This window comes from Astyanax mexicanus, chromosome 11 (assembly GCF_023375975.1).
Source record: "Astyanax mexicanus isolate ESR-SI-001 chromosome 11, AstMex3_surface, whole genome shotgun sequence".
NCBI lineage: Eukaryota > Metazoa > Chordata > Actinopteri > Characiformes > Acestrorhamphidae > Astyanax > Astyanax mexicanus.
In genome coordinates, this window is record NC_064418.1 from 2,782,811 (window position 1) to 2,809,967 (window position 27,157).

The following is a 27,157-nucleotide window of genomic DNA, read 5'->3' on the forward strand; positions in this document are numbered from 1 at the left end:
TAATATAGTAATATAGTAATTTACTAATATAATTTAGTAATTTATTTTTTTAATAATTTAGTCATTTAATTTAATATTAGCAATTTACTAATTACTAATATAGTAATTATAAAGATTGCTTATTTGCTCCATGTCTGACCATTTTTATTATAAAATTAATCCTGAAGTCAATGGACACATAAAAAAATATAATTTTTTCACAGCATCTCTCTAAAGTTACCTCATACACTCAGACTCTTCCATTTCACTAAGATCTGATATAGTCATTAATATTAACATAACACATTTTGACTTTGGTTTATATAAACATATACATGCAGGTTCAATAGTTTACATACAGCACACCTATTATTTGGTTGTAGTTAGCAAAACACATAAAAATTATAATTTCTTTTGTTTCCATTGTCTCGAACAACAAAAGAAAAACATTTGTTGAGAGATTTGTTGGTGTCAGACATGCTCAGATGTTGTGAGAGTAACAACACACTGACTGAGCTGAATGACTCTGCATGCAGAACATTAAATACAGCAATAAAATGCTGTTTATTTACAGCTATACAGAGAGCTGCTTTAAATAACATCAATGACAACATAGGGTCAGTGTCAGGTCTTTTGTCTGTCTGGTTCTCATGTCTGTGTTATTCTCAGGTCTGTTTTTCTTTCCCAGTGTTTTTCCACTCACCTGTGTTCATTTGTAGCTCCGCCCCTTCGTCCCAGGTGTTTCCTGTTTCCTGTGTGTGTGCACCTCTATTTAAGGTCCGTGTTCCATTTCCCCGGTGTCGGTTCTTGTGCGTTTTCACGTCTGTCACGGCTGTGTTAATCCCGTCTGTTAGTTGGTCTCCATGTGTCTGAGTTTCTGTTTGGTTTATGTTTTGTTTTCTGTTTTTCAATAAATGTTACTTGCATTAGCGTCCGCTCTCCTCGTCCCGTCCTTCAACACAGCGTTACAGTCAGGTTGGTTTGGATTGCGTTTTGTCCCTTAATAAATTAAATCATAATTTAAAACATGCTTTTTATGTTTTCTCAGTATAGAAATACTGGAAAAATGTAAGAATGACAAAAGAGCAAAAAGAAAAGAAATCTGTAAGGGAGCAAAAACTTTTTTTCAAGCTCTGTACATCCCAATTATCATGTGAAACTGAAACAAACAACAGTTTTTAAAAGTGTCCCATCAGTACCTAATGGTTCATAACCCTCCCAATAGGACAATAAGGGGTCGTTTCAATTTAGCCACATTATTATTATTATTATTATTTTTTATTTGCATAATGTTCTTTTTTTTATCTTTTTATGTCAAGCCTTCCCTCTGTTCCTCCTGAGTCCACGTCCATCTGTCTGTAGACAAACAGGGACCCTGCTGGTGAAGTGGATCACACTGCAAACTGTAAAAGGGTGAAAGAGAAAAAGAGAAAGAAGGAGAGAGAAAGAGAAGGACTTTATATTTGGGGATTTTGGTGAACATATGGCTGTTTGTTTAAACAGACGACGCTTTTGTAGAAGTCTTAATAGTCTTACGGTAACAAGCAGAGCAAACAGATTGGCTGTTTACAGGGCGGTCTGAGTCTCTGCTGTACCTGAGTGAGGTGGAGGAGAGGAGGACTAATAGATTCAGCATCACTCGCTCACACTCGCTCACACTCTCTCACATGGGCATATGGTGTTACAGCAGGCCACAGAGCGGCATAATCCTCAAATAGGCCCACACACACTCTCAGAATCACTCTCACACTCTCTCTCTAACTCTCTTTCTCTTTATCTTTCTCACTTTCTTCACTCTGTCTCACTACTACAATCTACAGTACTACAGTATTGTTAATGATTATGGCTTCTAGTCAATGAAAACACAAAAATCAGTGGTACTTTTGGCAGTGTGGGCAGTGTGCCAAGTCCTGCTGGAAAATGAAATCTGCATCTCCATAAAAGTTGTCAGCAGCAGAGGGAAGCTGTGAGATATAAAGTGCTTTAAGATTTTGTGGGAAAACAAAACTGCACTGACTTTAGACTTGATAATAAAACACAGTGGATCAACACCAGCAGATGACAGACATGACTCTCCAAACCATCACTGATCATCAGTAAATTTTACATTTCATTTAAAGGAAATCAAGGGATCAGAGTCTGGAGGAAGAGTGGAGAGACACACAGTCCAAACTGCTCGAGGTCTAGTGTGAAGTTTCCACCAATCAGTGATGATTTAGAGAGACATGTCTGTCATCTGCTGGTGTTGATCCACTGTGTTTTATTATCATTATCTAAAGTCAGTGCAGTTTTGTTTTCCCACAAAATCTTACAGCACTTCATGCTTCCCTCTGCTACTGACAACTTTTATGGAGATGCAGATAGTTTTCATTTTCCAGCAGGACTTTTTTTTAATTTTCAATTATTTTATTTTTTTTAAACGCACCTGTTTTTAAATGCATCTCTTGTCTTCTTTGACAGATGCCACTGTAGATCATCAATGTTTTCCACTTCACCTGTACTAATATTATGGCTTATCAATATAGTGTACATTATAATATATATCCAAATTTAGATTTTGGAGCATTTCTATTGGTTTAAATGTAATATTACAATATGTATTACATATTGTATAAACTATATACTTACTATTATACAGTTCATAATTACAATTCCAACTAAATAACTTGATAACTTATTCATGAATTACATCTGGATGTTTTGGGAAATTATGGACAGATAGAACAAAAAAGAAGAAAACAAGCAATAAACAGATAGTCAGAGCAGCAGATGTAAAGCAGGGTGGGTCTTTAGACAGAATGATGAATAGACAGAACTGAGCTGCTAGAGAAGACCTTGAACAGGACACAAGAACCAAAATCTATCAAAAATATTATTCCTTTCCTCTCTGTATGCATGAAGCAGTTAGAGAGCATCTTTTCTTTCACATATTAACTCTTCTTTTTATTCAGTTCATCATTCAAACCTGTCGTAGCTGAATTATTACACACACACAAACATGCTCAGAAAGAGGAAGAGGGAGAGAGAGACAGATAGAGACAGAGAGTGGGCTGTAAATGATCTTGTAGAGTATATATTCTGTGATTTGATGGCCGTCCGCCGCCCCTCAGCCCCTCTGGCCCGCCGTGTTCCCGCGGGAGGCAGCAGACGGGCTGTGATTTGCTTGCCTTGGCTCGTCTGCAGAAACACCTGTCTGGTCTCCAGGGATCTACAGAGCAGAGTGGTGGAGAGCGGAGAACAACACACACCCCGCAAACTCACACCGTGTGGTCTAACAGCTGACCACAGCCTCACACTGAATCACTATGTGCTCCGGAGTTCAAGAAGGTTTTGTTGCTTTCTGTAAAAAACACACATATGAAGTATTTGCCCCCTTTTATCTTGTTTTTTTTTTTTAGACATTCAGAGGTGAACTTGTCAGTGTGCTTAAAGCTATTGTCCTGCTGTTCTGGGTTCCCTTTGTGACCTCATAGATGAGTTGTTTATGCCCTTTTGGAGTAATTTTGGTGGACTAGTCAATCCTCTGAAGGTTCACTGGAGTCCCAAAGCCTTAAAAATGGCTTTGTGACCTTTTCCACACTGGTAGATGTCAATGACTTTTTCAGTGTTTTCTCATATATTCTTGAATTTGTTCAGATCAGGGCATAATGTGTTGCTATAATGCAAAGAAAACAAGTTCATATTCATAAAGTTTCAAGAGTTCAGAAATCAATATTTGCTGGAATAACCCTGGTTTTTAATCACAGTTTTTTAATGCATCTTGGCATCATGTTCTCCTCCACCAGTCTTACACACTGCTTTTGGATAATTTTATGCCTCTCCTGTTGCAAACATTCAAGCAGCTAAGCTTGGTTTGATGGCTTGAGAAAAGAACACCTTTCTCTTGATTATATTCCAGAGGTTTTCAATTAGGTAAAATCAAAGAAACTCATCATTTTTAAGTGGTCTCATATTTTTTTTTCCAGAGCTGCATATACGTTCCAACGGTCCTACTATCCAATATACTTCCCATGTTAGATCTAAACAGCTGTTCAGGTGCAGTTTAACCAGATTTATTTCCCAAGTAATTTTTACAGACATTACCTAATGGTAACTAATTTCTGCTGCTTATTGTTAAACTGTTTAAAAATAAATACGCTTGTCCAGAAGACAGGACCTTCTTCCTGTATTTACTTTGTTGCTCAGCCCACAGATCTGACCCATCAGCAGAGAACATGTGCTTACACCAACCCAAAGGGGAAAGCACTATAAATAAAATCTATACAATCTATAAATATGGTGATATATTATTTTTATCAGCCCTAGTCCAATACTATTTACTCTCAGCACTAAACGTATGTGTGGCTTAGGCTGCAAATTTATACAAAGATTACCTCATTGTTTTTTTGCAGGAAACAATCACACTTGTTATAACACAATAATTATAAAGTGTTATAAGATAAAAAATAAAAAGATCATTCTTCCCATTAATTAAACATATTTAAAAACAAGCATGTAGATTAAATCGTTCTATTTTTTAATCATTACCTTTCTCCATAAAGATAAGAAATCCTACATTTTCATAATACAAAATGACAATAAAAGCCCTGCTGAATCATCAGGGCATCTTTGGATATAAAGCAGTTATCAAACATTTTTACTGTACAATTTTAGAGACTAACAATAAACATGTCAAATAATAATCTATAGAAAATAGTCTGTATAAACATAAATAAATAAAAAATAAAAGCAAGTCCTTTTCGGTTGCAGACATAATCTAAGAACTAGAGTACAGAATATAAAATATAACACAGTACATATTATATACAGTGTATACACAATAATCAGCTGCACTATAAACCAATGTATAGCTACAGATACAGTATATATTGCATCATATTGACCACTATCAGTCAGGACTATGTCTTAGATTGCTTTATGGCTAAAGAGAAACTCTTTTATGACACAGTTTATGATTCAGTTCAAGAGGAGCATCTCATATGATATCTACAGTATGTGACACATCAAAGGCTTTAACACATCTACAGGTAAAAAGTGCAAGATAAGATCAACAGCAAAACCAGGACTGTAGTAGACGGTAGTAGACAACTGTACATTACATTTATATTAATACATATTTACAACTGATAAACACTCTGCATCAGGCTTTTTATAAACGCAATAAATAGATAAATAAATAAATACATTAATAAACACAAAAATACACTCATCATCAAAAAAAAAGTTGCACACAGAAGGAATCAACCAACAAGATGTTACGATGTTACGTTTTCCTGTGACCTCATAGATGAGTTGCTCATGCCCTTTTGGAGTAATTTCAGTAGGCCAGTCACTTCTGAGAAAGTTTATTGGAGTCCCAAAGCCTTACAAATGGCTTTGTTAACTTTTCCACACTGGTAGATGGCAATATATATATATATATATATATATATATATATATATATATATATATTTATGTTTTTTTTATGTCCTGCAACCAGTGGCTCTATTTTTCTTATAGAACGCACTAGTGCACTATTTTAACAGGAAAACATTTGTCAAAAAAGTTATATTTTGATGCAATGGTTTTCTACCAATTTAAAGCTTTATAAAACCTACATATTACAAACAAGCCTTAACAGATATGGTTCTTCATGGAACAAGTAGTGTTTTTTTTCTGTGGAATTACTCAAGCTCTACAATGCCAGATCACCTTTAGTCTTCATTACAGACACTTTGTGTTATGGTAATTATGTCCTACTGTTCTGGGTTTTCTTGTGACCTTCTAGATGAGTTGCTCATGCCCTTTTGGAGTAATCACGCCTGAGAAGTCCCTTAGATATGGCTTTGAGACATTTTCCACACTGGTATATATCAATTTATTTTTCAATGTCCTGCAACCGGTGGCCTTACATTTTCTAATCACACATACTGGTGCACTATTTCACCAGGGGCAAGGTTTTTGTCAAAAAGATTGTTGTAAAGGTTTTCTCCCAATTTGAAGGTTCTTATTGGACATCAACAGGGCTATCAACAGTCTACTTCCACCACAAAATCTGCAGGAACTGTGTAAGAATATTTTAAATGCATGGGATGGATTATCCCTGGACACCATTAGGAACCTCTACAACCTCTACAACTCCATGTTTTGTTCCTGGTAACATGTTATGTTATGTTTATCTTCCTTCCATATCAGTTCAATTTGATGTTTCCTTCTGGATGCAACTAGTTTTTTGATGATGAGTGTATAAAGGGTCGACATAAATTATTCAAGAAAAGCATTATTTGAGTAAACAAACAGGCAAATAAATAAATAAATGCATAAATAATTACATAAATAAATATTATAATCATTAAAAAAAAATCCGTAACATATCTTGTTGAGCTTCTTTTTTCACTTTGCCGTTACTCTGGTTATTATGGGCTACATCTTTTCTGAATGCACGTCCAGTTCTGTGTCATTTTCTATATATTTTTATATATATTCCTGCAGTCTCTCTCTCTGTTGTATAGATGTATAGATGTACCCTCTTACTTACAGTACCTGCTCTGAGTGACTGCATCGTCCAATAGAGCGACAGCTTTCACTCGGCCGAACAGCAGCGCTGATTCTCTTAAGTTATTGATGACATTCTCCTGAATATTTCATGTCCAGCTTCTCTCCTCCTCGTCGGGGTTTAAACGTCGAGAACGTGGTTCAGGTAGGATATGTAGCAGATGGCGAGCCGCAGGATCTCGATCTTGGAGAGCTTCTTGTCAGGCGGAAGTGTGGGCAGCAGTTTCCGGAGCTCAGCGAATGCCACGTTGAAAGCTTCGACCCGGATGCGCTCTCGCGTGGCGTGGGCCAGGCGGTACTTGGCGGTGGCGCGCCGCCGTCTCCGCTTCTCCTCGCGGGTCAGCGGGGGAACGAGGGAGCGAGAGCAGGGCGGCTTACTGTCCGAATCCAGTTCTGGAGGATGCTCCACCTTAATGACGTTGAGGAGAGTTTCGGGGTCAGACTGAGGCCAGAGCAGGTCAGAGTCGGAGTGATCTGGACTGAGCATCATCTTCTGTTAGGAGGTGTGGGAGGAGAGGGTGAGAATGGGGGTCTGGACGTTCGGGGTCCTGTAGAATAAGAGAGAAATAAAAGAAATATCAAGAAAGGAAGAAGTTATTTTGCTTTACAAACTGTACATACCTCTCCAGCCTGCATGCATGCATTTTATCTTACAAGCATATCAAATATATATTGGGAAACTGAGTGTATTCAAAATCATTTGGTTTAATAACAATGTGAGAATGTTCTAAATGCATGGGAACCTCTACAACTCCATACTAAAATGTGACATCTGAACTGTTTTGTTCCTGATAACAATTAAATTGCAGGAAAATAAATACAATGCAATTCAATTTAACTCTTTCTTCTGGGTGCAACCAATTTTTCGATGATTAGTGTATACAGGGTAGACATGAATTATTTTGAAAAAAAAAAAGCAGAGCTTCCTCCTGTCACTTTGCAGTTACTCTGGCTTTTCTAGACTACTTCTTTTCAATGTCTGTAAAACTTACACGTCCAGTTCTGTGTCCTTCTGCACATACGTCTCCAGCCTGCATGCATGCATTCGTTTTTCTTGCAAACATCTCAAATGTTTTTTGAGAATCTGAGTGTATTTATAATCATTTTAATTTAATAACAATTTGTTATTAAACATATAGTACATAGTTATTAAACCAAATTATTAAATAAGACATTCTTAAAATTAAAGCTGATTTAAATGGTTCTTTAAGTGCATCCACTAATATAGTTGTTGTGTCTTTGTAATGTGGACCAAGAATCTTCAGTTGATGTTTGAATGTTTTTATTTTTACCAATTTTAAGGGATTTAATCACACTTACACATCTCTATCACCAACACAGATCTTCACGCAACCAAAAGTGAACATTTGACTAAGTTCACATCACAAGCCTCATTAATCAGTTCTGTTTTTAATCAGTAAGTGATTTATATCTGTATCTGTATCTGCAGTGTGAATGAGTCTCAGTCTCAGTGCATACATGCAGTAGCTTTATGCATCCAATCGGATTCCACACAAGAAAGTAACTCAAAATTGAGAGTGAGAGGAATTTAGGAAAGTGAATATGAATAAAAGGCAGTTGTGATTTTAATTGAGTTTTATATGACTAGACATATCATTTATATAGTAAACTGTATAAAAATCCGTCTGTATGGGTGTTTTAGATGGATCGCATAAAATATAGAATTTTGCAGCTAATCAATATGATAGAAATACGTATTTTCTATAATACAAATCTATAAATCTATAATATTATACTTATCATTTAATAATTATGTCATTATATTGTTTTCCTTTTTGGAGCTGATTTAAAACAGACTTTTAAAATAAATGCACTTTAAATTAAATTGTGCCACACATTTCACTTTAGTCAACAGTGGAGTGACCACTAAGACTTCTTTATCTGAACATATTTTTATTCATATATTTATTCTTCTAATATTTTATGACTTTCTCTGTTATTCGCTTTCTGTCTCTGTCTTTTTTTATTTTATCAGGCTAAGGTTAAACACAGTGAGTTAAGAGATATGTGACGTGTGTATTACAAGATTCAATTCATTCAATATATCAAATATATAGAAACTTCAGTTACACATTCATTCACTGCTTTCAGCAAGAAATAAATCTGATCTTTTATTTTTATTTCAATATTTTAATCTTTATCTGTTTATTAGTATCAAACAAGTGCATCCTATACAGTCTTCCATAACAGAATTCATCCATTAGATTTATTTAGAGCTGTTTTACAGAATCAGAGGTGTTTTTTTCACTTATTCCCGTTTTTTATTCAGATTATTAGCGCTCTTATCTCCTCACAGATGTTCATGACGTCAGAGGTAAACACACATTCGCCCCTGTGGACTTTAAGTGCTTATTAAAAATTAATTTCAAGTGTGTGAAACCCAGCAGAGCTCCAGCCACACTCTCCTTCTATTTCACACCACAAGATATACAGTATTTTTATCATTACAATCAATATAACAATGAAAACAACTAAATATAATAATAATGAGTGTACAGTATATATTTTATTTTTTATTTAAGCGATCATACACTGACTTCTAAAAGAAGAAATGCATTGGAGTTACTTGGTTGATGCAAGGCCATCATATTTATACAGTATGTTGATAAAATACCTGCATTACATTCATTTTAATGTAAATGTTATTAATATATTATTATCAGGAGCAAATTCTAGAAAAGGCTACTATGTTTATCTGAAATGACAAATTTTATACATCAATCAAAATAAGTCTTTCTAGCAGTCTGTAAGTAGTTAAAAAATAAATACATAATAGAGACAATAATTTATTATTAATAATAATAATAATTCATGTTAAAGATTTTCATTTCTTATATATTATCAATATTATATTATCTACCTATCTATTATCTTATATTATATATATATATATATATATATATATATTACCATATTTGCACAAAGAAATTCCATAATATATGCAATTTATATTATTTATTCTATATTTAATCTTTTTTTTTTGCACTCTTACTCTCACTTTTACTCTAATTTTTCCTGTTTTTTTTTTTTTGCTGTTTGTTATATGTGAAAATCATTAGGACCTATCTATCATAACATCTAACATATATTTCATAACATTTAAATGTGATATTGTTGATGATAATGCATTAAACTCACCTTATTTTATTTTATCCTCCTCTCTCCAGAAAGTGTGTAAACGAGTAAAGCTGTAGTTTCTCAGTGTATAGAGTGAACACTCCTCCGTTATTCTGGATTTGATCATTCATTCATCTTCTCCTCCTCCTGAGGTCCGTCCTGATCTCTCCATCCACAAACAGACGGACTGAAGACACATAAACGACTGAAAACGAGTGAAAGAACTGCAGATCTTGATCCTGAGTAACTTTATCTCTATCTCTCTCTCTCTATTTCTCTCACTTTATATCTCTCACTCCTTCATCACACCAAGCCTGATGAAGAAGTGCTAGAGGAGTTCAAATACATCTGTATTACATCTCTCTCTCTCTCTTACTTTATCTCTCTTTATCTCTCTCTCTTTGCTCTTTCGTTCACTCTCCGGCTCTCTGTCTGTATTTCATGTGAGTGCTCCCTCTCTCTCTCCTTCTCCCCCTCTTCTTCTCTCACTGTCCCTCCCCTTTCTCTCTCTCTTACTCACTCACTCTCTTTCTCTCTATGTTGCTCCCTCCCCTTTTCTTTCTCTTTTTCGTTATTCCTCTCACTTTTGTGTCTCTCTTAATTCTTTGACTTTCACTCACTCACTTTCTCTTCTAAATTCTGGTTGTTTTTCTATCTTTGGGATTCTCTTATGTCCTCCCTCGTTTCTCTATTTTTTGTCTTTTATGTGTCTCTCTTTCCTTTTTTAGTCTCTCTCTCTCACTCACTCACTCACTCACTCACTAACTCACTCACTAACTAACTCACTCACTCACTCATTCTCTCCTACAGTCTCTTTACCTTTTCTCACACTCTTTTCTTTTTCTTTTATTATTTTTTCTTGCTTTTAGTTCTCTGTCTCTATTGTCTTTTTCTATGCCTCCATCTCTCTATCCTTTCTATTCTAGATTCTGTATGTCTTTCTATCTTTCTGAGTCTCTTATATCTCCCTTTTGCTCACACTCTTTTTCTCATTTATTTTTTCATTAAACTCACTGTGTCTCTCTTTCTTTTTTAGTCTCTGTCTCTATGTTTCTCTCTCTAAATCCATCCACTCAGTTATTCTCTTCTACATTCTCTATGTCTCTCTATCTTTATCAGCCTCTCATGTGCTCCCTCTCTATTTTCTCACACTCTTTTCTCTTTTTTTCATTATTTTTCTTACTTTTATGTCTCTGTCTCCAGTGTCTTTTTCTATGCCTCCCTCTCTCTATCCTTTACTCACTCACTTACTTTTTTATCTATAAACTTCTCTTTATTCTTGTCAGTTTCTTATTTTCTCCCTCACCTTTTCTCTCTCATTCACTTTTTTTCAATTTCATGTGTCTCTCTTTCTCTTTTTTAGTCTCTCTGTATGTCTCTCAATCCTTTGCCTTTCCCTTACTCATTTACTTACTCATTCATTCATTTATTATCTTCTTTATTTTCTCTATCTTCACCAGCCTTTCATGTGCATCCACCAATTTTCTCTTACACTCTTTTTTCTTCTGTTCTTTTTTCATTATTTCTCTCCCTTTTATGTATGTTTCACCTAGACTCACTCTTTCTATATATGCCTCCTTCTTTACATCCTTTACCCTTCATTCACTCTACATATACACTCAGTCACTCACTCTTTTTGCACTAATTGCATATCCATATCCAGTGTCCATTTTTTACCTAACTCTTTCGGCTTTATTTGATTTCACTGAACTGAAACATTAAACATACTTTTGTTTTCTTTGATTGCTCTATGTGTTGGGCTGTTTCAGCACCATGGTCAGAGATCTTCCACTTTATATCTGCATAAACAGTGGCTAGAAAAAATATATACATCATCTTATTGTTTTAAACTCAACATTTAGAGTAAGCTACAGTTCATCTCTACAAGTTAAGGTATGTTTTAGTTTTGTTTGTGCCTGTATGTCCAGGATAAGAACATCCTGGTGCATCTGAAAATATACCTGATGGAAAACAGATATTTTATAGGTTTTGTCCTTGTAAAGAGCGAGGGATGAGAATAGAAAATAGAGGCTGTTAAAAAGAGAAAGATGGTGTCCACTGTGTGTTTCACTGGCTTGTAAAATGACATGTGAAAGGGAGTGTCTGCTATTACCTTCACTTTAACAAGCACAGCCCAGTAAAGAGCAGCCAATCCATGGACGATATAGATACCCATAACTATAGATGAAGTGGGAGACATATATATGTATATATGTGCATGTATGTGTGTTTTCTAAAGTGTAAAGATGAATAAAGGAGGGGATTTGCACAACAAATCATTTTTAATCATCTTTAAAAGACAAATAGAAAAAATACTGATTAAAAAAATGAATAATATTTTTGAGATAAATTGTTAAATCATGCTTTTTGGGTTGATTATAAAGGAGGCATGCTCTTTTTCAATTCAATTCACAACATCAGAGTCTGACAGACATCTATTCATGTAAATAATACATTAACTTGAGTAATAAGATGGGAAAACTTCAGAAATTTGCATTCATATAGTCAAGATTCATTTTACACAGTAGATATATGCCAGGTGTAGTGTCGAGCAGAGCAAATGAACAGGATGTACAGAAAAAAGGGTGTAGACGTGCATGTTAAAGAATGTGATTAAAGTACAGATATAAACAGGCTGTGATTAAAAAAGCATATGAGACTCGTTCCTCATCTGTCCTCCTTTCTTTTTCGGCTCCACTAGAAGGAGTTAAAGAGTCTGATGGCTCTCAGGACAAAGGATCTCCTGAGTCTGTCTGTAGAGCAGCTCTCTATGCGCTGCAAAACTCAGGGCAAAAAATGAGAATATTTCTTTATGAGAATATTCTAGCAGCATCTTCTGCACATTACTATGCATTCAGTTTCTCTCCCGGTGGAAATATACACACATGTCCGAGTCAGATGTGAGAAAGGGGCAGATGGTGTCCAGCCTAACAGCCTCTCACCCCCCCCCCTCACCTCCCCCCACTGCTGAAGCAAAGAAACAAAGATTTACTGTAGGAATTAAAGTCCAGACCTGTCTGTTGTAAGTGTGTGTGTGAGAGAGAGAGAGAAAGAGAGAAATATTCATGGTTCATGGTCAAAATAATGATTATATGGTTATAAATTCATGATAAATACATTGATGATCTAATTGTGATAGATAGCTGTGGAGCTCTTAGTAACCAATACTCAGGTGAAACATGCTTTTCATCACAAACTAATTTTAACTTATTTTTTAGCACACTGATGATCACAAGCCATCAAACTACCAAGCTGAACTGCTTGATTTTTTTTCACCAGGAGTAAAGCAGCATAAAGGTATCCAAAAGCAGTGTGTAAGACTGGTGGAGGAGAACATGATGCCAAGATGCATTAAAAAAATATGATTAGAAACCAAATTATTCCACCAAATATTCATTTCTGAACTCTTCAAACTTTATGAATATGAACTTGTTTTCTTTGCATTATTTGAGGTCTGAAAGCTCTGGATCTGATGACAATATTTGACAATGACAATATTTTTATTTGTGCTTTTACTAATATAGTGTTTTTTTTTTTAGTTTATATGGTGCTACTAGTGAAAGAGTACATTAACATCAACATGTTGTCACTATGCGTAATGCATTGTAAGGAAAAGGTGTATAACACCCCCAATAATGAGCTGTAGATCAGAATTCTCTGGAATGATGGTGCTCCATCCAATTCTTTTGGGTTTAGATGGGAATAAGATACAAATAATTATGATCATCCAACATCCTGATCTCACTACTGATTTTATCAATGAATTCAATCAAATCCTAGAATAAAGAGATTTACTCCAACAAAAAAAGACAAAATCAAAGTAAACCTTTATTTAATACCCTCAAGCAGGTGTCCCATTACTTTTGTCCTCATTGTGTATATTTATAGTGTGTGTTTTTAAGTGAAAGGCAGTTGGGATCATGTTTATTGATCTGTGTTGTGACAGATTGATGGATGGAGAACCCTTTCACGGCTTAATTCAGCTAAAGCACTAAATCAATGAAAAAATACCTCCTGCCATGCTGGACCATGACGCATGGCCTTTTAACAAAACACACATACACACACACACACACACACACACACACACACAGATGTTTGACATATGGCACACACTACGTGGTGTGTATCTGGCCTTCTCTGAGTCCAGATTTTACATGAATATTTAATAGTTTGGCCTTTTCAGTTGCACCAACTGGAGACACAGTTTTGTATTGTTAGCGTTTGGTAAATTGTCTCCTCTGCCTTGACTGTTTCTCTTATTTACAATTACTGAGCAACGGCTTAAGGATAAAACGAATATATCTGAATAAATTTACAGTATATAAAGATAAGCATTTAAATAATACCCGAAACTGTTAAATGTTAAAGGATTTAAACCGTGATAACATAGACTATTTTATATTTAGTATTTTATTGTAAATTAAATGCTTATCAAACATAATTCATCTCATTATTATGTGTAGTTGTAACCATGTTCAATAATATTAGCAATGATATTAATTTAATCATTTTTCATTTAGTATACATAGTATGTAACTATTAATTTAAGAAATTATGAAACATTATTTGTATAAAGTGTACATGACCTTGAACACCAACATTTATCACAGGGTGCACATCAACAAAAAAATCACATTTTTGAAGCTACATTTTGCTTTGGTAAAAATGCAATTTGTAATTTAGTGTTCATTCTAAATTATATATATGTAACTTATTGTTTATGTTGTTTCATTACTTTAAAATGTTCTGCATTGTAGATTAAAACTAAAGTCAGTCAAACTACATACATATGAAATTATTTATTAAACAAAAAAGGGTTAAACAATCCATCTTATCTTGCTTATTCAGGCTTTCAGTTAACAGCTGTGCTGAACTCATCAAGAGTTAATTACTTCAATTTCTTTCCTCTTAATTTGAGTTTGAGAGCATCAGTTAAAGTAAAGTAGTGAAGAGGTAGAGTTACAGGTATACAGTGAATAGTGAATATTTGAGTAATGTTCGAATCCAGATTATGAGAAGAAATAAGAAATAAGAAATGTAGCTCAGCCAATCAAAAATGTTAGGATGAAACTGGCACTCATCAGGACCTCCCCAGGAAAGTTCATCAAGAGTTACCAGCCTCAGAAACGGCAAATTAACAGCTCCCCAGATGCAATGTTTTTTTTTTCTTAAATAGACAAAATCATTCAGAGTTCAGTAGATTTTTGTGATATGTTTTTTTGGAGGATTTAAAAATAGCATTAAATTAATTTAAACAGATTTTAGAACTAAAACCTTTAATTTTATACTATTAGACTACTATAATTAGATTGAAATAGTGTACTATTAGTAATTTAATCACTTTCTGCTGTTAAATGATAATTCTATTATCATTATTAACATAGAACATGGACATTGTATTCTATTGTTATATTTCCCCCCCAAAAAAAGATGTAAAGGAGTATCGTAAAACAATTATTACCAAAATGATGAACCTGATCATTTGATAAGTAGTGTAAAAGTGCATGAACTGGTTATTGGTACACAGTCATACATCACACGGTAATACAGCGTGACCACCAAGGGCACACATGTGGCTCAAACACATCATTAGCTCTTTTGGTCCAGTTTGAAGCTCATTTTTGGGGTGGCTGTAGAGTGTAAAGGGGTGTGTGTGTGTGTGTGGGGTGTGATGGTGTGTGTGGGGGGGCCGCAGCTGGACGACTGTGACCCCAGTGCTGGACAGAAGCACCATTACTGCCCAAAAGAGAGAGAGCCAGCTGCAGCTCATCAACTACACACACCTGAGCTCAGTCTAGAGCTGGATATGCTCTCACTCTGATACACACACACACACACACACACACAAACACACACACACACACACACGCACACACTTATAGAGACTTATAGAGACACATAGTGCACAGAAACACTACTGTTAACATTGCAAATTGAACTATTAAATTCTATAATAAATTAGGATTGAAATATTAGAAAAGGAAAATATATATATTTTTTATCTAAATCAGTAATTCATTGATTTACGTGACATCTGTAATTAACAAAAGTCTCAATTAATAAAGCCCAAATCATTTGATACTGTTTATGTGAGTAGGAATTTTGGTTATCTATCATTTAATAAGAGTAATTAGTTTTTTAGGCAAATTTTTATTTCTTATTCATTATATTTCCACACAATTATCTGAACTTTCTACTTCTTAGATTGTAAAAATAGCCATATTCCTACTGTTTCAGCTCGTTCAACTTTTTTTTTCTATTCCTCTAATCGTTAAAAAAAAAAAGATGAAGATGATCTGTGCAGAGACTCAAGAGAACTCCAGATAAACTCCAGTCCAGCTAAACTTCTTTAATACTGTATATTTATATTGTACTAAAATACATTCATTTACAATCAGCATATATGCAGCTGAAAAAGGGGGCAGTTTAGTGCATCCCAAATTATATTATCATCGTTAACATTTTAATATTATGGGTTTTAGTAAAATGTGTTTTGGGGAGGGGGGTAGCGCACCATAGGACTCTGTGGGCGTGGCCTATTTTTTTTTTCTTAATGGCCTTATTTTTTCTCCTTACATTACTTTTACTGTTATACTTTAGGTCATTCTGTACTTTTACACTTTTAATTTAAAAATAAAATGCTTGAGTTGATACTTCAACTTCTACAGAAGTATTTTTCAAACACTTGTATCTCCTTTATACTTCTACCTACAGACTGATAAAATATTAATACTTTTTGAGTATTAAATGCCCTTAAATCAATTTCTATTCAAGTAGTCATGTAGACAACATGCACTGATTTTTAGATTGGAGTAATCTCTGAAAATCTAATCTGAGATATATGCAAATATTTTCTTATATGTTGAGGGTGATCAGAGGTCAAAGCCCTCCTGCTATGCCCCCACCCCACACACACACACACACATACACACACACACACACACACACACACACACTGTGGTGGGCTCAGGTGGAGATCAGCTGAGCCGAGGAGTGTGTGTGTGTGTGTGTGTTTGTGTCATGGTGATGATGAGCGCCAATATCTGGTTCTTTGCCATAGGCCAATGTTGCACCTGTGAGAGACCCCCAGTGTGTGTGTGTGTGTGTGTGTGTGTGTATCAGAGAAAGAGAGAGAGAGAAAGAGGCAAAATGTGAATGTGTCTATGAGAGAGAAAGAGAGAGAGAGAGAGCTGTTTACTATTTACTTTTACTTAAATTTGGTAAATTAAGACTGCAAAAGAAATATATATATATATATATATGAATATATGAACATGGATTATATATATATATATATATATATATATATATATATATATATATATATATATATATATATATATATATATATATATATATATATACGCCAGCAGCTCACGGTAATGTTATTTTGTTCTTTATTCTGTTTATTATTGAGTTAAAAGTCGGGTTTGAGCTCTTCACTTCCAGACCAACACTTCCATCAGTGTAGATTTTTTTCTGAACTCTGACGCTATTTTAACAGCATGAGCCTAAGGTGTGAAAATAGACTGTTGACGGGGTGTAAGATAGCAAAGAGCGTTTTGAGGCAACTTACACAGGGTGTACAATAGGGCCCATTGTATTTACCAGAACTTTAATTTAAGTTAAAAGCTTGAGTTGATACAGCTTCTACAGAATGTGTGGCATGGAGGTATTGGCTATAGTGTTTTCTACCATAAGCAACATTTGAGGTGCAAATAGAAAGCTAGTACACGCTCACACACTCTCACACACATCTGAGGTGTAAATCGTGGTTCTAGACCTTTGTATCTTTGTCTCCTCAGGGATTTCCACTGAATTTAAAGTCCATCTGTTTTGCTCTATCAAGCTTCCTGTCTTCTTACCTGTTACGTCTATCCACCGTATCTCACTTTTGTCTGTGGGAGCTCTTTACTTATGTAACTTATGGTATTGCTAAACATTGCAATTCGTCATCAGCAGCACACAAAAAAGAACAGCTGTACTGAGATTTCATTTAGAAATGTTGGTGCTGGTTATGATTTTTAGGGATGCAATGCTTGAAGTGGTACAAACCTGTTGGAAACATGAATAGCATCTGTTTACATATAAAATCCCACCTTTTAACAAAAAGAGCCGAAATCAGCTGGCAAAAGAAGATTGACAATCATTATGTATCAGGATTGAGCTTCATGCTATAGTTTGGGAGTATTTTTGGGATGAATTGAGGAGTTGAGGATGAGGTGGGGTGGGGATCATTCAACATCCTCATCAGATTTATTCTCTTAATAATAATCAAAGCTGTAGAAAGGCTTTCCTGTGCAATAAAGGCATTTATTACAACAAAAGCAGAAAAAATCTTTCTAAATACACTTGATTTTTGGAAGAAACAATGAATAAGCAGGTGTCCCAGTACTTTGTCCATAAAGTGCAGTTTAGAAATTAATTAAATTACTATGAACCTACAGTAAGAATGATGGTTATAAATAAAATGAAGTAAAAATATGAGTGTTGGTTTTCAAGCCAGTTCAGATTTCTATTTGTTGTGAACGTGCACCTATCACCCGTGCTTTGTGTTTTTAGTGTAGTTCAGCCATCAGCTATCAGCACTGCCTCACTATAATTCACATCATATATCATTTTCATCATGTCTGTCACCCCTGTGTGAGAGTGGATAGATAGAGAGAGAGAGAGAGAGAGAGAGAGAGAGAGAGACATGAGTGAAATGGACATATGTGTATAAGGGATTGGTGTTTGGCCCGAGGAGAACTGTGCCTGTTACTCATCTGACAATAACACCCATCTCTCTCTCTCTCTCTCTCTCTCTCTCTCTCTCTCTCTCTCTCTCTTTCACTAATTCTCCTTCGTCTTCAGCTCCTCTAGGTCTGTCTTGGACCCCCACAGCCACTGCCTAATGAAAAGTGACAGGACCCGTGATGATGGATTCTTCTTTTAAATGACTTTCTCTCCCCCTCTTCTTCTTCTCTTCCTCTTTTTCTCTTCTTCTATCCATCAGATTTTCACCGCAGCAGATCAACATGTCTCTGTAGGTATGACTGTTGTCAGTAAAATGTATTTTTTAAAATAAATATTACATGATTGATGTTAAGAGCCAACAAACAGCAGTTTAAATAAAGTGATCAGCACCACTTATCACGCTTTGTATTCATTTACTAAAGCTTTACACACTGGCCGTTTTCCAGCTGGATTACACCATATAAACGTTTCTAGTCTTCCTTAGTTAGCATTTATGTTGTTTAGCACATGCACATATCTTTTACAGCATTTTTACACCAGCACTATTTGGTCCGGACCAAGACACCCGAACCGAGACCTGTAAGAGGAGGTGATTCATTTGTGGTAAGAAAGTATGAGCTAAATGGCTGTTCAGGTGAAGTTTAACCTGATATATTAGCCGGTTATATGCTTGCCGTTCACACCTGTACAACTTCGCTTACAGCATAGAAAATCACATTAAAATCAGTGTTTGAGAGCGCAGCAGCAAATTTTCAACATTTATTGTTAAACCAGCTTTACAGCTCAAAAAAACACACTAATCTGGAACACAGAACCTTCTAGCTGTATTTACTTTATTACTCCCATGCCAGACAACTCCAGCTCTGGTGCAATTTAGTGTGCTGAGGTTTTTGCCTGTGTGAAAACAAATCAGGCCGAAAGGAAGAAAGTCCTCCAAGTTTACAAACTCATCAACTGATTTTGACCAGAGAAGCTTATTACAGGTGTGAAATGCATTGCGAAAATTTTCCTTTTTTGCTGAATTGTTTCCGGTCCTGCGATATCAGAAACAGTTCATGAGTATAAAGTCTTTTCAATTACTCCAAAAGTTTAACGATTTCAGGTGCATTCTCTGAAAACATGCAGTAAATGGAAACAAACGGCTCTAATTTCAGCAGCCGGCCTCACGCGAGAACTCTTCTTCCTGTAGAAAAGTCCTGAGGGAAGTAGAACATATGCTGCAGTGTAAGGTGTGTGCATGTCTGCATGTGTTTTTCAGCCATTTGTTTTCTCCGGGTCTCTGAGGTGCTGATACGGACGGGTCGCTGTGGTGATAATTCCTGAGATAATACCTGGGAGGAGAGGTGACATGTACATTAGCTGATCATAGAAAATAAAGTGAAACCTGGTGTGAGCCACTGGAGTTAAAGAGAGAAAGAGAGAAAGAGAGAGAGAGGGAGAGAGAGAGAAAGAGGGATGCACTAAAGCATGTCAGGGCACGAAAATGCTCGTCCTCCCTTGAGGATATGAGTGAATGTTCATGTCCATTGGAAAACAACAGGCTCTAACATGCACACACTCACTCACTCCATCACAAACACATACAGAGAACCCTAGTTTATCAGTTAACTTTAATTATTAAAATAAATATTATGAAAAATATAATATGTAAAAAACCCAACATAACTGCACATCATGGCCTCGCTCCAGCATGGCTGAGGCATTACTGCAAACCTCTAGGACCACTCATAGTCCACGGCATCTTATGCTACTCCTAAATTCTTGAACATCATCCCAGAGAACTTTATATATATATATATATATGCAGATGCAAAATACAAAATTAAATATAATGTACTTTTTTGCCCATTCTGTGGCTCATTTTAACTTCATGATTACTTCAACAATCTTCTGGAAACACAGGCTATGTTCACATTACCAGGCTGAAGTGACTCAAATCAGATTTTTTGCAATGTGATTCAGATCTGATTTTTTTCATGGCTGTGTGAACATGCCAAAACCGTTTTTTTTTTTTTTAATCAGATCTGAGCCACTTTTACATGTGTTCTTAAATCGGATATCTGATCAATGAACATGCGACAATACAGCTCACCTGATTTAACATCATATAACATTAAGCATTTATTTATCCAACAGGGTGTGATGATAGTTATAATGATAACTATTTTATTAATACCTTCCTTAAGACACTGATGAGGAGAGTAAAACCTCCACTGTTTGTATGAATGTTGGTTTTATTGTGTTGTGACAATGTGACAAATATTCCACAAATATTAGTCAGTTTTTTTAATCAACCTCCCCTTTTTCTTGCCCTATTGCTCTGTTTTGGACTTCCTGTGTATGACCTCATGCCTTAAACACTGTGGTATGTTGTGCATTTATGCTACCATCTTGCTCCTTGACTACTCTTATCTGTTAAAGCTCTATTTTAATAAACTATTTTTGTTGTATTTGTGCTTGTCTGTCCCATGTTTGACTCCTGTGACACCAAAAAAAAAAAAAAGAAAATAATTAAATAATTAACTGTCCTGCTATGTTCTGGGTCAAATTCACCCGTTTTAAAGTTTGAAGATCTGGGGAAAAATAGTTAAAAGTATTTTATTCGGTATGAAACCTTTTCTGCTTGCCTTAATTAGTGTAATAAACATATAATACGAAAATAGTTCATCTCACATTTATGCAAGCAAAAAACAAAAACAAAACAAAAAAAGGTTGAACGTGTGTTTTTTTTTTTTTAAACGAGTGAATTATCCTAATTAAAGCATTACCTGCTAGAGGTAAGAAACACCACTGCACTAAATATTGATAGAATAATTAGTAATGGAGTTAGGAATTAAATATTCACACTGCTTGTAAGTATTTTTTTTTTGTTTCACACATATTTTGAATATATTACACATGCACTGGGTCAAAAATAGGTTGCTGCGCTTTGAGTTTATATCACAGCGTTTGCAGCCAAAACCTGATTGAAAGCTCTGCCTATCATAATTACGCCAAACACACCACATATTTAACAGTGTGTGGGTCAGGTGATCATCTGGAATAGACACAATTAGATTCAACTTTTATGCTGTAAAGTTTTAGAAACTATATAATTGTCCAATTGTACATTTTACCTATGTGGCATACTACACAATGATGGATGTCACCCTTCCAGGTCTAGAGAAGAAGTCAGTGAGGTGAAATGATTCGATTTGAAGCTGTAGTTTGATATGATTTGATAAGCTGTAGTGTTATATACTGGATAAAAGCACTACTGACATTTTACTCACATTCTCTGGTGATCTCTGACACTCTGGTAAGATATTGAGTCTCTCTCGTTCTCGATTTCTCTCTTCATGGTTTGACCTGTTGCTAGGTAACCTTGGGTCACATCTGGGATCTAAATCACATTCTCTCTCTCTCTCTCTCTCTCTCTCTCTCTCTCTTTCTCTCTATCCTGCCGTTTTTGGAGAGATGGACTGTAATTTATTAGTTTGATACAGGAGCGAGAGGCATTATACAGAGCGACGGCTCTCCGCGCGGCTCGTTTGGAATTCACACCGCATCCTATTTCCGGCGCATTCCTCTTGCCATTTCCGAGGCATTCTTTTTTAAATTGACAATCTGAGGCGCGGCGCGCACCACCTGAGCCGCCGCTCGCCGTATTCATTTGGGAGCACAGACATGGCGAGCAGAGCTATCTCACCCAATCCTGCGAGCACCAGGAACACTGCCATGCCACTTCATCCCAAATCTGTCAGGATAGATCTTGGTTTTTGTCATTTAAGGAGGCTTTAGCTGCTCTCATAAAAACGCAACGATAGGCATCAGCTGCTGCTTATAGAAAAAAAGTTGTTTCCTCTGGAAAAAAGAAAAATAGCCGTCAGTCTACAGAGTGATTCCAATCATGATATTACTGGATTACTGGTCTTAATCGGCAGGTGTTGGTTTGGTATTATGAGACTCCTACTCAACATCTGCTTGGATTTAATCATTTGTCCAAGACCAAATGCAGTTAAGTCAACTTTAAACACACAGAGACATACACAAAAATTAACACACACACACACACACATATATATATATATATATATATATATATATATATATATATATATATATATATATATATATATATATATATATATATATATATATATAAATATATATATGCAAAGGTGTAGGAGCAGATTTGACACACCCTACAGTGACTTACAACAACATTTGTGGAATTACAGTTAATCACATAAAACATATAATAAAAAAAATCTCTACTTCTGTTTATTATTAGTTAAATCCAACCAAAATTGACTTTACAACCTAAACATGTTGCTCCATATTACATGTACTGTTGTTAGAAAGATTATGCGTGCATTGTCTGATTTATACACATATGACAAAAACTGATCAGTTATCACCTAATAATTAATACTTAATAATATAACAACAGATTTGGTTATTATTATTATATTATATAATATCCAGAAGCAGCTTTTATTGCAGTATATTGGTAGTGTTGCGATTCATTGCTCTCATCACTGACCTCGCGTGTAAAGCTGACGTCCAATGAGGTGAAAGCTCAGGTCAGTGAAGCTCCTGACTGCAGGACATTTCTGGCAGAACAGGCATCTGAACTCAACTCAAGCCTAAACAAAGTGAAAGACCACATTACAACTAAAACCAGTTGCTAACAACAAACACAGCACGCGAACCATACTTTCAAAATAAAAGTTTATTTTAAAATAATAGTGTGTCACAATCTCTCACAAGATCAGATATCAGTCCTGATATTAAAAACATGGGTATCAGATAATTAGGCAGATGTAAGCGACTGACCACCTTAGAGAATAACCTACAGATATGTAGGTACAAACACACATCGCAGCAAAGAGTAACATTTGACTGATATATCCAGTGTGGTGCCCTGAACCTGTAACTAACACTCAGTGAGTAATCCAGCTCAGAATAACAGCACCATGACTAACACACTCCAAGCACAAAACTGTCCAAGCTGCCTGCCGCCTGCTTTTATAGGTTTTATAATGCAGGTTCAGAAAAAGACCCTATCTTACCAGAGCAATAAATAAATAGCAATTAAATAAATGTTTGCTAAATATGTTTGTTAAATTTTGATTTGTCATAAAAAGGTAGATGTCTAACAGTTGCCTCAATAATTACCAATGAAGTAGTTAGGAAACTTATACAAACAGCCTGAAAAAAGCACAAGTAGCCTATAGCACAGTACAGCAGCAGAATATACAATACAGCAGTGCAATATACAATATAATTCATTTACTAACATACAATTCTGGGCTGATGGGCTTTCGTGATTGTGATGGCAATGATGGCTGTGATTGTGTAAGTGTGTGTGTGTGTGTCTGAGAGAAAGAGAGAGACAGTAAGAGAGAAAGAGAGAGATGGAGAGAGTAAGACAGAGGCTCTAACTCATAATGGAGAATTTTCACACCTGCTCTCAAATCTCCTCATTTTAACTCAAAATCACAATAGTGTATTTATAGATGTTTCCTATTCCAATTTCCAGTGATATTTGATTCATCCATCACAGCTGGAATGGGAGATGGCCTGTTTAGCTTCCTGAGGAAACTTTAGCACTTATTCCCTGATTTTGTCAAGTTTCTAAACCCAGACAGGTAATAGTCAAGTAAAAAATAAGAAAACGCCATTAAATCCATAGTCTTTTGGATGCTTATATCGTTGCTGTCCAATGAAATTTTATAGTAAAGAGATAAAACCTTAACTTTCAATAGAAATCAAGGCAAAATGTGGTTATTTCAGGTTGTTTTAAAGAATATATATTGTCCCATTTATCAAGAATTTTTCACACAGTGTGAGAGACAGCTTGTTTGTTCAAATTATGTTCGTAAATGAAGATTGGTCATTGACAATATGTGAATACTGCCAAAAATGAACAGCTAAGACCCATTTAAAAAAATCTAATATTCAGTATGTTACACAGAAGTAAAAAAAAAAGTTAAATAGTGATTGTCTTAATATTAATTAAGCTAAAGATAATGTTTATAGAGATAATGTATATGTTTGACCTACTTTTGGGTTGTTAAATGTGATAATGAGTACAGGAGCATTGCTAGCTCTTTTTAGGAGGCTCAAGCACTCTTAAAAGTGAAAGTACAATGGTGAAATCATGTAAAATAAATAACCTTTAAATCTATTTTTTTGTGAGAAATTCATATAAAACACACATACACACAGATTGGGCAAATACTTATCTTTATTTCCTCAGAAGAGGGAGGTGGTGGTGGACCCCAAAAAAAAGCTTGTTGGGAAAAATAAAAAGTTGTTAAAAGTCAAATTTCTCTTCAGTTTTTTTCTTATTTAACCAGTTAATGTGGTAATAAGCACTGTATTGATTTTAGATTTTAGATGTTAATAGATGTAAATAGATATGTTCTTTAAACAGATGCAATTCAGAGCAGATGTGATTATATATATATATCATCCCATCCATTGCGTGTTTGGAGGTGGATGAAGCTCATACTGAATAATTTCAATATCAGTGTGTAAATAACACTGGGGACGAACACAGTTTCCATCACTATATTGTGTTTTTCCCCAAAACTGTCCTGAGATACGGTTATGAGAGCAGCCTGACTGATACTCTGATTAAAACAGAAGATAAATGAAAACAATCACATCTGCACAAACACAAAGGCAGCACACCCGAGGCCGCAGGGAGGCGTAAAATGGACTCCCTGTTAACCCCACGCCAATTAGGAGCCATCTGCTCCTCCTCCTCCACCTTCTCCTCCACCGCTCCGTCCCCCTGACCACTGCTGTACAATTATGCGCTTTAAATTGACGTAATCCATGACAGATTGTGATTGACGGGGGAAAAATGAATGGAATGAGTGCAGGCGGTGCGGTGGGACCGTCCCTCTGAGGACCCGAGGATCTGAGGGGCTGGCTGGGGACAGACTGGCTCAGGCTCAATGCAGGAAAACACACCTTAGAGGTCTGGTACAAATAGAGCTGTCAATATCATCACTGTTCAGTGAAAAACTCCAAATGTATCTCCAAAATGTGACTTTACAGGCAAAAATGTTCTTAAGATCTTAAAAATATCAGATATAGTCATTTTAGAACGTTTCTACTGGTTTCTGCTGTGCTCTTGCAGTCATCTTTACAGGACTTTACCACACCTAGGGAGAGTAGCAACAGTGCTCATCAAGGCTTTTAGAGATACTTTTGTAACCCTTTCCAGCTTCATGCAAGTCAACTATTCTTGAACGCAGGTCTTCTGTACGTAGATAGATTCACATCAAACAATGCTTCTTAAGAACAGCTTAAAACTCAAAACTGGTGTGCTGATGTTTTTTATAGGGCAGGACAGCTTTAACCAACACATCCATCACATCTCATCACATCCTGACTCCAATTAGCTATTAGAAAAGTCATTAGCCTAGGGGTTCACATACTTTTCACCCCCTCACTGTGGATGGTAACATGTTGTGTTCAATAAAACCATGCAAACATATTGTTGTGACCTAGATGAAGATCAGAACACATAAAATGAGCAATTTATGCAGAAACCAGGGTTCACATACTTTTTCTTGCAACTGTAGATGGTCTCTGATAAGCTAAAATGTTCTCGGCTGTCATTTCTGCATGTGTTTCTCAGTCTGTGGGAAAACATCTTGTGTGGTCCCCCCAAAAAAATCCAGCTGACATCAGTGAATGATTTGATCTCTTGCTTTGACATCCCACCTGATGGAGAGATGGTCACCTGCTCACCTGAAACCTCCTCTTAGATCATCTCCTGACCCTGCAGTTTTTTACCTACCAGGATGATATTAAAGTCAGTCATTCACCAGCTGGTCAAAACATAAACCCACTGAGACACAACAGACAGAACTGTGAGGATCAGGTTCTCTGATTTCTCCAGGAGATTCAACACCATGCAGTCGCTCAGCTTCCCTCAGGGGGAGAAGCTTCAACTGATACAGATGGATGAGTCCATCATCTGATGGACAGTGAACTGTCTGACAGGTTCTTGACACCAGTTTGCGTGGCTGCAGGGCTGCAACGTTCTGTTCTGAGACTAAATACCAGATAAAAAACACAGAAATCAACTATATACAAAAACTTCCTAAATTTTACTCAATAATAGACTCTATAAAGTAACATATTGATTTCACTTGTAAAAGAAAAGTATATTAGCTATATTTTTTAAAGTATACTTAACATGGAAAAGAAAATACTTTTTAAAATTAAAATATGTACTTAAATACATAATAAATGTGCTATTTTTAACGTTTTTTTCTGATTTTGCTATTTATAGGTATATGTTTGAGTAAAATGAACATTGTTGTTTTATTCTATAAACTACAGACAACATTTCTCCCAAATACCATTTATTGCAAAAAACAAAAAGCAAAAAAGATGCAGAGCTTTCAGACCTCAAATAATGCAAAGAAAACAAGTTTATATTCATAAAGTTTTAACAGAGAAAATCAATATTTGGTGGAGTAACCTTGGTTTTTCACAGTTTTCAGGCATCTTGGCATCATGTTCTCCTCCACCAGAAAAATTCAAGCAGTTCAGTTTGGTGGTTTGATGGCTTGTGATCATCCATCTTCCTCTTGATTATATTACAGAAGTTTTCAATTTGGTAAAATCAAAGAAACTCATCATTTTTAAGTGGTGTCTTTTTTCCAGAGCTGTATATGTGATCTGTTTAACAGATATGAACGCAATGTGTGCTGTCCTCTAGTGTCCAATCACTGTTACTGCACCTATTTTGCTAAT

General features: G+C 35.6%; 1 protein-coding gene across 1 annotated transcript; it reads right to left on the reverse strand.

Annotated features, from left to right (window-relative positions):
• Nucleotides 1-4,478: 4,478 nt before the first annotated feature.
• Nucleotides 4,479-10,119, reverse strand: nhlh2 (nescient helix loop helix 2). Its single transcript, XM_007227744.4, has 2 exons — nucleotides 9,674-10,119; nucleotides 4,479-7,062 (listed from the first exon to the last, which is right to left on the reverse strand). The coding sequence occupies exon 2, from the start codon at nucleotides 7,002-7,004 to the stop codon at nucleotides 6,636-6,638; it is 369 nt and encodes a 122-aa protein (XP_007227806.1). The 5' UTR covers nucleotides 7,005-7,062; nucleotides 9,674-10,119; the 3' UTR covers nucleotides 4,479-6,635.
• Nucleotides 10,120-27,157: the final 17,038 nt, after the last annotated feature.